This window comes from Zosterops lateralis (assembly GCF_965231275.1).
Source record: "Zosterops lateralis genome assembly, chromosome: 7".
Taxonomy (NCBI): Eukaryota; Metazoa; Chordata; class Aves; order Passeriformes; family Zosteropidae; genus Zosterops; species Zosterops lateralis.
In genome coordinates this window covers 31463520-31477835 of record NC_139767.1, presented here as the reverse complement: position 1 = coordinate 31477835, position 14316 = coordinate 31463520, and the positions used below count along the sequence as shown (strand labels likewise).

General features: G+C 39.8%; 1 protein-coding gene across 7 annotated transcripts in view; it reads left to right on the top strand.

The window, feature by feature from the left end:
- NCKAP5 (NCK associated protein 5) overlaps nucleotides 1-14316 on the top strand; it is a 417071-nt gene that overhangs the window by 348615 nt on the left and 54140 nt on the right. For all 7 annotated transcript variants that reach the window (XM_083865018.1, XM_083865017.1, XM_083865019.1 and 4 more), the window contains 4 exons: nucleotides 4680-4784; nucleotides 8242-8430; nucleotides 8904-12748; nucleotides 13506-13626. In XM_083865018.1, the coding sequence (XP_083721144.1) occupies nucleotides 4680-4784; nucleotides 8242-8430; nucleotides 8904-12748; nucleotides 13506-13626 (4260 nt within the window). The remainder of the gene's footprint in view (nucleotides 1-4679; nucleotides 4785-8241; nucleotides 8431-8903; nucleotides 12749-13505; nucleotides 13627-14316) is intronic.

The window sequence follows — 14316 nt, the reverse complement described above, 5'->3', positions numbered from 1 at the left end:
ATAGATAACTTCCAGAGCTGAAAATAATTATTATGCTTTTGGTTTTGTGATACCAATTATATACAATAATGCATCAAGCATTTCTGTATGTACACAGTGTACAGTTGCAAATACATTTTCTATGTTGATGATTATTAGAATTAAAGAAATGGAAGCATTTTCTTGCAGTTTTCACTTTTGCTTAATACTTGACTGGTTTTTGTCAACAGCCACTTGTTCTTCTCTCTCTAGAAGGGAGAATTTCCATATGTCAAAAGAATATATATTCCAAAGTCTTATTTGTCTAAAGGCAAAATTGATTTCTACTTTCAGAATTTTTACTATTTTTTCCTTAACTATACTTAATTTTCTTCTTAATTCCAGAATATTTAGTGGATGAGAAATTCACACTTTGTTTTTTGAACAGTGCATGTTCTATTCTAGGTAACTTTTGGTGGAATAGATGAAGGATGTTCTCATCTCCAGCTGAACCTCCCCTCTGAAATGTATCTAAGGATACAAAAGTCAAGATTTTGTTTAATGAAAGACTATGCTTCTACATAAACTGATAATATAGAAATATCTTGCCTAATAATATTTTTTCCTTCTGTGGCCTACTGTCTTTATGGTGAAATGGAAATGAGAAATTTTTTCCTGACAGCCCAATTTCAGTGGCTGGGCTACAGAGGGAAACAGGCCAGAATGTGCCTGTTCAGGTTTGTGATGCCTTGAAAAACAGCAGAGACAGGAGAGGGACACACACACCAAACAAACATTTACAGCTCTGGCATGCAGCAGCAGGATGAAAATGTTTCCTTGGTATCCAGAGAGAGAATTTTGTTCCTGTGAATGATAGACTTTGGCTCACGTGAGAAAAGCAAAGCCAATTGATTTAATAGCAATTAACTCATCCAATATTGGAGAGCTGTGTACTCTTTGGCATAATTCATTGAAAATTGTTCTGGCAATGCTGCAGACCATTAGATGTTTAAAAAGGAGATGGGAACTGATAGATATTCTACAGAGATAGAGTCGAGAGGCACAATGGTTAGGGGAGTCTCTGTGATATTGCCTTGTGCCAGCAGGTAGTAGCTTTCTTTTATCTTCCTAGAAAGTCTTAATAAGAATGCTGCTGGGGGAGGGGGAGCTGGCCTGCCAGGTGATGGATTGGTTATCTGCCTGCCAGATAATTGTATTTCCTATTGCACTTGATATAATAGGTTTCCACCTAAATTATCAATTACTTTGTTTTTATTTTTCATGTGGGTTACAGGAGTTAATCTTGGCATTGAACCACAACGGGCACTGCCTTTCCTGCATCAATCTCACAGGTGAAGGAGGAGCTTTGCTACTGTTGGTCACAGGCATCTGCAGAGAAGTCCCCTCTGCTCTGCCCTGGCCTCTCAGCACCCACTTTCTAGAGAGACATGGGTCCAGTCAAGCTAAGATGGAACAAACTTTTTATTCCACACCTACCCTGTAGTACTCAGTACAGGGTAATTTCCAAGGAAGTTGGCCCATGCTCTATTCAGTTCCATATGGATTTTCAGGTCTGCAGCCCAATGATCCTGATACTTTCCTGTTTCCAGAGGGGTCCAGGTGCCCCCCAGCCCCTCTAAGTATTGCTCATTTCCTCCTTACCATTGTATAGGGCACCAACAAATGGGGCACATAACTTGGATTTATATTTGCGACTCCTCAGTTTCATATTAAAGTGTTCATTTAAACTGATGTGATCTCTTCCATGGAAGTCATTCTGTGCTGTGGCTTGCCTTTTGTTGCATTGTGTCATGATAGCATCAACAGTGATTTTAGCACTGTACAATTCTCAAGGCAGCAGTAACTCCTTGATCTAGTTATGTGCATCTGAAAATAACCATAAAGGACACAGTACATTTTGTGTATCTGAGAAGAAATCAGAATGAAGATACATAGTTAGCACAATCTGTTACTTGAATTTGAATGCATCATTAATGAGTTTTTTTAACAAATACGAGAGTTTTCCCCATTCTTTAATTAGACAATGGAGAAGGGAAAATAAAAATAAATGAAAGAGAAGCATTTTTTCTTATGCTTTTCTTTTGTAATTGGATGACTTGCTTCAGAGCTGTGTGATTATATTTAATTAATGACCTCAAACTTTATTATGCTGTTTGTTAATGCTAGTCATTGTGCTGACCACCTCTGTTAGTTTATTTGCATATGTGTGGGGAGGAATATTCCCAATGTGATGATCTCATTTGATACAGAAATATAATCACATTATGCATCTTGAGAACACACTTTCCTTCTCTGTTAATCATTTTAGTCTGCTGATTTGCCTTTGGTACTGCAGTTTTATAGAGTCACTGAGTTTATCAGTGGCAAAGGTGACTCAAACCTGGTGTGACCCCTGTGCAGCTCAGCCCCTCTGGTCACTGAGCCACTGGGGAGGGACCCCAGAGCCCTGAGCTGTTTCCAGCTGGGCTGTGGCTGATCACTGGGCAAAAATTGTTTCTTATTTCTACCTGTTCTGACCAGGCTGATCTCTGCTCTTATGTCTGACACAGATTCTGTGTTCTGTAAGTAACACTAAATTTCACTGGATGACATTGTAGGGGAATATTTTTTTCCCTTATTGAAATGTTTATATGTTCCCATTTAAGTAATAAAATGGGAAAGGGGAAAAACAGGAAGACAGTATTACAACTGTAGCATTCCTTTGGCATTATTTCTAGGATCCTCTTTTTCTGGGAAAATACATTTTCATCAATAAGTGTTCATCCATCTCAGATGTCCCCAGTCATCATCTCCAATGCATAGATCTTACTATTGCAGCTTTCACTAAAATATCTCTGACTGGTTTCCCTGGAGAAAGTAATTAATATGTCCTCAAACCACTTGTTCAAGGCACTAGTGACTCTTGGTTTTGAAAACAGTGGAATTCTCTGGTGGCCCGGTGATGCAGTTGGAATTATTGTCAAGAGGAACAAATGTACAAAGTCAGTAAATCTGTGACTTTAGACAGGCATTTTACCTGGAGTTTAAATCTTTAACAAACACCTGACAGTAATACTAGTGGTAGCACTTTGAAAAGTGCATGCTGAATAACCAGGCATCACTGATGTTAAAAACACATAGGCTGGATGTAGTTAATATTTATAATGAAAAGTATCTTGGATACTGAGTTCTGGCAGCATTTTAATCTAGTCAAGAATATAGTGGATAATACATATTTATACAGAATAGTGATCATTGAAAATATTTTCCATAATCTCTCTGCAACAGACAGTACCTCCTTAATAAAACTGGATGAATAAGTAACTCTCGAGAAATGACTCCCAAATTCATAATTAGAAGTTTTTTTAAAAAATTCCTAGATTGTCTGGAATAGAAGGCTGAAGCAGAACATGCAGATAACAGTGGCTGTAGGAATGGCTGTCTGCTTTGTTCTCTAGCAGATTAATTTCTGCAGTGGGTACCCAGAGAGCAGGCTGGGGAGTAGCTGGGTGTAAGATACTGTGTGACTTGCATTTCAGGGCCCTGCAGACAACTACTGCTCCTACACTGTGTGAAGTCTCTTCTGGCTACAGATTGTTTTTCCCTCTTTGGCCAGTCTTTTTGGATGGACAGGGTGATGGGGCATTCACACAGCCTTGACAAATCCCCGTGGTTTGCATCCCTCACAGTCCTCTGGCAAAGCACCTGGCAGGGTCTGCACCTTTTGTTCCTCCAAGCTGATGTGGTCTCTTAGGTTGCAAGCCTGGAGAATTAATGGGAAAGTGAAAAGAGCCTGATCCAGTCCTTTTTTCTTGGGTTTTATTTTTTTTTAGTCCATTTTCATTGATTTCAGTGGGCTGTGAGTCAGATCCATACGGCCTGTTACATGGTGTGTTGGCCCAGGACTAACAAGAGTGCAGATACTTTCTTCTTTTGAAGTCATTGGCTGAGGCATTCACATAAATCATGGATTTTATTGAAACTGCAATTAAACCAAACCAGGCTTAATGCAGACTGAAAGCCCTAGAATTAGTGTACAGGGGGACATGGAGGGAAAAGCACAAGCTTAGCCATCCTTCCAAGCAAAACTGAGAAAAGAACTGTGTATATAATCGAACAGCATGTGAATATTAATGCACAAAATCCTCTGAGTCCCCAGTTCCCTGATGCAATTATTTTCTATTCACATTAATTGTTCCTAACAGATGACATTAATGACTTTGAGTTAAAATGTGTGCAGAGGAGGGCCTTCAGCAGATCAATGCTGGTTAAAAATAGGGTCACTTTTGCAATCACTCACACAAGGTGTAACAGCTCGTTACAACATTAACATAAACAACATTAACATGTTGATTGATTTATAAATGTTAATTTTGTAGTTCATTTTTATGCTTTTTTTCCTGAAACCTGTCAAACTCTGTGGATAATGGTGGGACTCATGTTCATTTGTTATTGTTGTGTGCGAAGTGATGATAAGTTGCAAAGTGACTAGAAGAAAAAGTAGAGTTTGTTTTGGATGAAGAATGATCTGTCCTCAAGACAGGAAGTCTTGGACAAAGTAAGCACAAAAAGCAACATTTCAAATTAGAACAAATCCTCTTTTACCTCAGGCTCTTCATTTCCCTTGAAATTTCACAGCAGAGTGTGGAATTTCAAAAATGCTGATCTGCTGAATATCTGACAAATGCTTATGCTTTGCTCCTTCCCTTCTGCCCCCCCAGAAACTCCATTCACGCATCTTGGACCTCTCATCTGGGGATTTGCTTTCAGAAGTAGAACGAAACCGAAGCCTGGTGCAAGCTCGGAGTGCTGATGCTCAGATGCTCGTGAGTGTTTGTGCTGCTCTCGTTCCCCTCATCTGGAACCTCCTTTTCTCCTCTGAAGTCTGGTGTCAAGGAAGAGCCATAAAGCTGATCTCTGAATTGAAACACTGTTGAGGCAGATAACAATGCTTTTACTTCCTTCTGTTCTCTGAAATTCAATATTGTGTCCCAGGTTGATATAGTGAGCAGATAGTGTCACTGTGTGCAAAAAAAGCGTAAATCTTAGCAATGTCCCCAGTACACCTTTTTGGGTATTGATTACATCTCAGAATCTCTGAGAAATGGTCAAGGAGCTTTTTATTAAAGCCCATGCCCCGTATTATTCATCCCACTTTTATGATATATTATGTATGAACTTTTAAAAATTCATGGGCTCTGCATTTTTTTTTTTCAGATGGAGTGAGCTTTGTGCTTATTTGGCAAAACGTTCGCCAGCGTGGCTTTCATGTTTCATTGTCAAAGAGAAAAGTAGCTTAAAAAACAAAAATCACATACAGGGAAACAAAGAGTACAAGAACAGAACAGTGAACCTGATTGTGCCTTTGATCTTGAAGGATAGTTGTGTCAACAAAAATGTAATCTCCCTTGTAATACCTACTTTAATGAAAAGGCATTGTTTCAAAGGTTCCAAAAAATGCTAACAACCTTTTGCATTGTATTTAATTAAGCCTTCAGGTTAAGTTGCTCTAATATGGAGTTTTGTGTCTTTAATGGTCTGATTATTTCAATTTTCTCTGATTTCTAGTGAAAATTACATTTTTAAGCTGTAATACTACGTTCAAGCCTTTTTAGTCTAATTTCATTAAAGGTAATGACTAAAGAGTCATGATTACAAAAAATGAAAATTTCACCGTGTCAGTTAATAGACCCATATGCGAGTTAAATGTATTTAATTAATGCATCATAAACATGCTATTCAAAGTACTTTCTTGAATAATTTAGAGAATAAAGGCAAATTGAAGGGGAAAATCCACTCTCTTAAGTAATCTGAATGCAGTCTAGAAACTGAGTAGATACCCTACTTCATAATCTGGAGTGACATGATATTTTTTGCACATTTTCTCCTCTCTTAAAGATGATTACAGTAATATACTGTTCCTCTGCTTTGCTTAGATAGCTCCATTTTTTCCCATTGCTGAAGCTGTAGGACCAAATACTTTTCTCCTCTCTTAGGTGCTAAGGAAACAAAGTGAGAGGATGGAGAGGCTCTCAGACTAGCTGAAGATGACAGGAAGGCAGTACTTGTCTCTGTGCTGTGATCTCTTTTCTCCTGCAGGAGAGGATTTACAGGCATCCTTCCCTTGAATGCTGTGATGGCTGGGACACAGCCCAGTGTAAAGGGCAGAATTCCACATGACATGTTTTCCCAATGCCAGGGCCAAAATGCAGAGGAATGGCCACAACCAGCAGCTGCTGCCATTGGCCTCTGTACAGTCACCGTCCCCAGGAGTGACAGTGCCACAGCTGAGGAAGCTGATGGCAGGGGCTCTCCCAGGGGAACCACAATGTCAGAAATAAAGACTCATTTGTCTCAACAAAACAACAAAATCTGCTTTGGAGCAAAAACACAGGCATCAGCCTGTCTGTGATGCTGAAAGATGTATTCTTCCCAGAGCCACTGGATTTAAAGGCTGTTCCTCCCGCATCCATTTGACTTCCTAGGAGAGCGTGTACCAATAATTCCCAGAGGTGAAATGTGCTCTTGGTGCCTCTAAATGATTTTCCCATTCATAGGTTTTGCCTGTGACAAAGAATAATGATTTGCCCCTTAGTTACGTTTGTCAAAACCTGAACATTATGATGTCAGTTGAGCAACGAACAGCTGTACTGATGAACTCCTCAGCAGTAAAAACTCTGCTCTCTCTCCCATTCAGCTGAAGAAAGGTTCAACCCCAGTTGTAATAAATGGGAGGAACATGGGAGAATAAATGGAAGAAATTAGCAGAAGGCCAACAAACATGTCAGTGCATGAGAAGTGCCTACAAATTGAGTGTTGTTCCAAAGATTTCCATGAAGAAGCTGTGTCTGGGGCATACACAGCCTTGATAATTTTTTTATGGATTCAATAACTTTAGATTTCTTGTTTCTTCCTAAGTGTAAATTCTTCATTTAAGCAAAATTAATTTGAAGTATATCTACATACAAAAATCAATAAATATTGTTTCAGTTTGCCTTAATGAAATCCAAAGGGAACTTTTATTTCGAAGGCACAAAATCATAGATTCACTTTGCATGGAAAAGACCTTTATGATTAAGATCATAAAATCCAGCCTTTCACCCACTACTGGGTGGGAAGGTCCCTTGAGATCACTAAGTCCAACTGTTAATCCAGCAGTGCCAATCCCACCACTAAACCACATTCCCAGATGCCACATCTACACAGCTTTTCAGTCCCTCCAGGGATGGTGACTCAACCACTTCCCTGCTCCATTGCTTGACCACTCTTTTAGTGAAGGAATTTTTTCCTAATATCCAATCTAAACGTCCCCTGGTACAACTTGAGGCTGTTTCCTGTTTTCTTATCAGTTTCTGCTTGGGAGAAGAGACTGACCCCCACCTCATTACAACCTTTTTTCATGTAGTCATGTCTGGTGTTCCTGGTAATGAAAATGATGTCTGATTCTGTAAGGAAACTGGAGAATAGTGCAAGCACTTAACACTAAAGAAGCTCCAATGCTGTTAGGCTCAAGAGTATTAGTTTGAAAACAAATTAAAGGCATCCTAGCTACTCCTACAGAGGTTTAATATTTTACCTAAAGTGCTATCTGCTCTTCATTACTCTCTTCCTCAAAGCTGGCACTTAGTCACAGTCAGCTGAAATTGCATTTGGAAAGGGGCGATAACTACACAAGTACTAAAGGCAGCCATAAAGTGTCAATAAATTGCATAAGCAAGAGGCTTCAGCTGTCTGCGAGCGACACGAAGATGGATTGTCCTACGTCAGAGAGTTTCTTAGACAAAGCTTTGAACTAGATAGGAAACCAAAATTAGACCGTAATGGAGAGATTCCATTCTCAGTGGACATTCTGCTCAGGATACTAAATTAATTTACCTTGTCCAGGCTGTGCAGCCTCATCTGTTACATTGTGGGGCTATAATGCAGTTGTCAAGATGTTCTTGTATTCTTATAACTTTGTTTTCTGTATCTTACTGGTGCACACTGCTTATGTATGAAGCATAATTCAAATAGACTCAGAATAATCTTTGCCGTAAGAAGAGCAGAATACCAGTCCAAGAATAAAGAAGAAAACACTGAGAAGTGTGGATTTTTTTTTCCCCTGACAAATGAAATTGTTAGCAATTTTAAATTTAGTTCTCTGTATTAAATTCACCAGATGCTAAATTGCATGAGAGGAAGGCGTAAGTGGCTTACTTGCTTTTTCTTTGCCATTCTTAATCAAGGGGAAGTTAAATGATCGTTTTCTACCCATAAGATATTTCAATTTTACTCATATTCTAGGAATGCCAGCAGAATGTGAAATCCAGCATACCTGTCTTGAAATGCCAGAGTCAATTAAATGTGACAGGCTCTAGTCGCCTGTATCCTCGGAGCAGCTGCAGTAGCAGTGAACTCTCCCTCTCAAGTGCTTGCAGTGAATATTCCAGTGGTTCCTCCTACACTTGGAATGATGGAAAGACAAGTAAAAGGGTAAATCAAATTAATTTTCTTCAAGTATTACCTCAGGTTAATCTGAAACAAGATTAATTGAAAAGCTGCCTGTTTCAGACTTTTTTTACTTTTCTCTCTCTTTTATATTGAAAACCGTTGTCACTAAACTTAACAGTTTAACCTCCCCCCCATTTAAATTTTTAGCTATTCCTTTATCACTCCAGATTACTTACAGTATCCTCATTTGTTCAGACATTTATTCTGCCTTTCACAGTCCAAACTGCTCCTCTTCTTTATCTTAATCCTTCCATTCATATTGTTCTTCCTAAAGGTTTTTAATGCACTGCAGCCTTCACACCACTGTGAAATCTTCTATTAAAAAAGAACTTTGCTATAAATAGCAAAGAATGGAATGGAATGCCCTTATGCAACTCCTTTATCTCTTTACCAAAATGGTAACACTTTTATTGACAGCACTTGTAACACAAGTGATTTTTATTTTCTTTTGACAGTCATCTGTGAGATGGGATAAAAGAATAAGCATTGGTTCTTCACTTCCAAGCAACCTCTCAAGTCCTGCAGAAGATCTACCTCCAACTCGTATCAAAGAAAACCATATCTTAGAAGGGCTGAAAAAATTGCAGGAGCAAAAAATATTACTTGAACCACCTTCAGTAATATCAAAGTGGGGTTACAAAGATTGCATGAACTCCAACGAAGGGATATATTCCCCTGGAATTAAGTGTGGCAGCCATAATGAACAGGCTCAGTGTAAGCCAATGGAAATGGGAAGTATTTGCATTGAACACAACAAAACTTTTACTTATGATTCAGATTCACATGATGATGCAGATGATGACTCTTCATCCTTACTGTTGCTGCAGGAAGTTCCAAGCAAAGACTGCAGGACCTATTGTAACAAATTAACTCATAGCATTTCCGACAGTCTCTTTGACTGGGATCCTGGCAGGAAACATTTGCCAGAAAAAAGTTCGTTTTTTAATTCAAAGGAAAGGCCTGAGAAATTAACTAGTTTTGTCAGTGGATTTCAGGCAGAAGTAAAATCATGCAACAGAGCAAAGCTGCCTGAGTTACAGTTAAATCAAAGCCATTCCAACATGGGCTGGAAGGACTTTAATTTTCAGCTTTCAGACACTGATGACAATGAAGTCTTGGATGAATTGCATATAGAAAGCAGTGATGAGAAAAGTCCCTCAGATTTATTAGCAGCTCCCTTTCCTGAGAAGTATACAAAGACCTCTGACTTGCTCAAAGTCACGGAGAATTCTCAGTTTGTGTCTACTGGCAAAGAAGAAAACCAGATACCTGTTCACTCAGACATTAGGCCGAAGACATGTAATTTCATTAAACAACAAAAGGTTATAAAAAAGACCTCTTCTGAAGAGTGCATTACAGTAATATACGATGCCAAGGATGGTGAGCCAATTGAATTCAGCTCACATCAAACCGGAGTTGTCACTGTAACAAGAAATGAGATTTCAATCAACCAGCCACAAACTACGTCCAGTGCAGAATACACTGAACTTATACCTCAGGGAAGAACTGATTTGCAGCCAGGAGCCAATGCTAGAAACTACGCTGCTTTAGAACGACAGGAAGATGAAACTGGGGAAAAAACTCTTGAAGATAATACAGGGAATAAAAATACAGTTGTCCCCCTGCCCTGTGGTGAATCTTCACGCTGTGGAAGAGTGACTCAGCAAAATACTTCACGACAGAAACTAGTGAAGCCAGTATATGATGCATCATACAAGGCCAGTTCAAACTCCACTGTACACACAGGAATCAATCAAAAGCCAAATGTAACTAAAATACCCAGCAGAGGTAAATTTTCTCCCCAAAAGACTCTGATGACTGAGAGTGGGGAGGCACCTGTAGCTCTGTCAGTGGGCCCCACAGCCCTTGAGAAATCACCTGCTCTGCCACCTGTAAAGCTTTCAAAATTCAAAAAGGCTCAAAGCCCACCTCGTCATTTTGATTCAAAAGTTGAATTTCAGGTTCCAAAGGCCCCTGCCCACCCCATGCCTGACTTGAAACGTCCTGGCAGAGGAGATGGGTCAAAGTATCCAAAGAGTCAGAGTCCAGCATCACCACTGTTGCCTCAGCACCTTATAGAGCCCAGTAGCTATGGGGAACCTCCCACCAGAGACTTTCATTGTGATTTAGCTGCTGTAGAAGCTCGGTCTCCATCCCCACCCCTTCCTCCAGGCAGGTCAACATCCCTGTTGATTCGGCCTAATTATGCTAATTCTCCACCTCTAGCAGTGAAGTTAGGAGGAGCTGGTCCCTCTGAAACAGCAAAAAATATACTGAAATCATCTCCATTAAAAGGGACTGTGAACTCTGGCTTTCATAATCAATCTAGTCATGAAATGCAAGCAAAAAATGTATCTTCTGGGGCCAAAATTGAATTATCTTACCTTCAAGAAAATGCAGAAGGAATTATGCAAAATAAATGCACATCTCAGCAATCCCACAGCGCTTGCCAAGGACTTTCCAAAGTTTCCACAAAGCAAGTCTGCCCAAAAAACCCTAATCAGGTGGGTCTCCACAGGAATCGTGAGTATTCCAGCACAGATTTTCAAACAGCCAGGTCGTTTTCTCTAGGTTGTCCGTCACTGGAAGCAACTCCTTCAGAAGACACATATCCCAGCAAAAACAATATTTCCAGTGGCAGTGGGCTGGATCAGCTACAAGAGATGCCAGACATTCTCCCCACGACTCCTCAATGTCACACAGCGAGCACAAGTGAGCCTTTGCTATCTCAGGTAAACAATTTCCCGTCAACGCTGTTTCCTGCCAGTGATGCTGCACATGCCTCTCAAAACTCTAATGAGAGAGGAATGAAAACCCGTCTCCCTGTAGGACTGAAATTATTTGTCAAATCTCCCCAGCTCCTCCGCAAGAGCTCTACTGTACCAGGGAAGCAGGAAAAAGACAGTATAAATGCAGCTTCCAAAAGTAATGTGAGTTCCAGTAAGTACAAGCAGAGTGAGTCTGCTGTGTGTGTAACCACCAAAGGTGCAACAGATGCAGAATTAAAGGACTCCAAGTCTGATACTGAAGTAAAAAATAATTGTGCTGTGGGACTTAGTATGGATGCAGCATCGGCTCATTCACATGAAAGCTGCAACTTGGTAGACAGAGGAGATGGATTAGAAAACAAATTAGTTAAGAGGTCTGTTTCTTCTAGCAACAAGTCGCACTTGAAGCCAGCTCTGGGCATGAATGGAGCGAAAGCTCGTAGTCAGAGTTTCAGCATTCACACAGGGGAGAAGCCATCTGCCCCTGTGACAGAAGGTCTCGGGAAAGTACGGACTCAGATTATTACAAACACTTCTGACAGAGGGAATTCTCTAACAAGGCAGAACTCAGCCATGGAAGGGCTTCAGATCAAGGCTGCTCCTGGGACAGCAGTGACACCAGAGGCTCTTTCATATACTACTAAACCCACAGAAAATTCTTATCCTAGACAGGGCTCTCTTGGAAATATGAGCAGTTGCAATAGCCAGCATGGAAGCCCAAGCAAATTGCCCTTCAGATCATCTCAAAAAGTAGACCAGTTTCACAGCACTTCAAAATGCGATGGAAGCAAACCATTTTCCCAGAAAGATGCACGCGGTCTATCTGCACAGAGTGAGAAAAGCACTGAAAGCTTTAAGCATGAAGCTCTAGGTAAAAAAAGTGTTCTGTCAGCAGAATTGGAGTTAGAAGCCTCAGCTGCTGTCCCTTCCAGACAAATTTTGTCCTTCCAAAGCTTTGATGGAGTAAGGTGTCCTCATAAACTGGAAGCAACAAAGTCACGAAGGCAGCAAATGTCTTTAAAATTAGCAGAAACCTCTGAGAAGGTTGATGATCTTTTGAGTTCACCATCTCTGCAACCTACAATAGAGGAGAAAGTCATGTTATGCATTCAGGAAAATGTGCAAAAGGGTCAGGGACAAACCAAATCCCCCACTGTGGAGACTAAACAAAAGACTGGGCCTTCTATAGCCAGTTGGTTTGGCTTCCGAAAGAGTAAGCTCCCAGCACTGAATAGCAGGAAGACTGATGTTCTTAAAACTAAGGTAGAAAAAAAAGATGCAAAAGTTTCAGGATTTGGAATTAAGCAGGCAAAATTAGAGAGAAGAAAAGAAAAGAAGAAAACCGAACAACACTGTGAAATAGAAAATGAAATGAACAGGAAAACAGACAACGGTGACATTTTATCTATGGAGAGCAAAATGATGAAGCCTTCCCAAGACCCTCCTGGTGAGATTGAGTGTGAACAAGTCAGAGGTTCTACCACAGCTGCCTACTCACCAAAAGACAGCTTTATGAGAGAGCTTTTAAACAGGTAAAACTCCAGAACACAATCTGGGATGTCTTGATGTCCGTGTAGCTTTACAGATGCCCCAATATGAAGTTCAATGTATGTTCCTTTTGTGCTAGGAATCACAGTAGCAAACAGTAGGTGCACAGTTGGGACTTAAATCTTTACAGGAAAAAGAAATAAAACATTACCAATGAGATGATAATTTTGTTCATCTTACTTTGTTAACCAAACCATTGGTCTTTGAAATTAAAGATAGGCGAGTTACATCCAAGCTGATAATTCAAATTATTCCAGAAATCAAGAATCTAGGCAGATGGTGAGTAAAGATAAAGGGTAATTAGGTACATGTTTCAATGTATTCCATCTTCCTGTACTGTAACCAGAAAACACATATTTGGTAACTTGTCAGAATTAATTACTTTTCCAGCTATCACAACCTTTGGTCACAGAAGAACTTGGCAATTGGCATATTGTGTGTTCACGTTTGCCCCACAGCAGTCCCAAATATCATATAAATCATCACGTGTGAAAGGCTAAATTGATATACTACCTGCAATTGCAAGTGACAGGTTTGATCAAGGCTAGTTAGAAACATTTATCACTCAAAGGTCTAGAGACAGAAAGATACAGAGGGGTTACTTTAAGCATTAAAGGAATGGGAAAGTAGAGTGATTGAAGAAGGGCAATGCAATTTATCAGAGGAATCACTCTCTACCTGCAGAGTTGATAAGAAAGCAGCTCAGCAGACAGAAAGTGGATCAAATAATGTTTCCTACAGGAGTGTGTCGAAGGGCAGCTCCCAGGGCTCCTCTCTTCATGGCAACTCTATCAGCTCTCAAGGAAACCACAGGAAAAACAGCAACACAAAAGCTGATATGGAAATGCAGAAACAGACCCTGGTAAGTGCTTCAGTACATGAAAACATTATTACCTTCTTTTTAACTTCTGGATGTGTTTCTGATTGCTGTTGCAGGCAAACAGTATAATAACTGTTTATATATAAGATAGAAAGATTTTGTGTTGCTAGAGAATTGTGAATTAATGCAAAAGTTGGCAGCTTGGCTATGGGCCACATTATACAGATAGTCATGAAAATTCTACTGCTTCTGCTGGCAATTCAATTCCAGTGAAGGCACATGCACAATGATAGTCATACTGTAGTAGAGTGAAATAATAGGACCATTGTTATATTATTTTTTCCCCTTCCCCTGAAAATTACATACCAGCAAAGAACATTCCTCTGAACATTATAGGAGTCATTAAGCCTAAAAAGTGCACTGCTGATGTCGAAAAGGCAAATTATTTGACCACATTTGGGAATATTTGTCACTTAAGAGGGAATGTTCAAAAGCAAAAACATACATTGGACCTGTGTCTCACTTTTTGCCATTAAGAATCTCCCTGGTAATGGCCTGTAGTTATTTTTATACTTCAATAAGGTACTAACTGTACCTGATAATTTCATATACTCAGAGAGGAGGAATGTTTTAATGTAGAAGAAAAATTACCCTGTTTTCTGTTAGCTGCTAGAGTCTAGTTCTGGACTAACTTTACTGCATTGAGAGGTGTTCACACAGAGTCTAGGATTG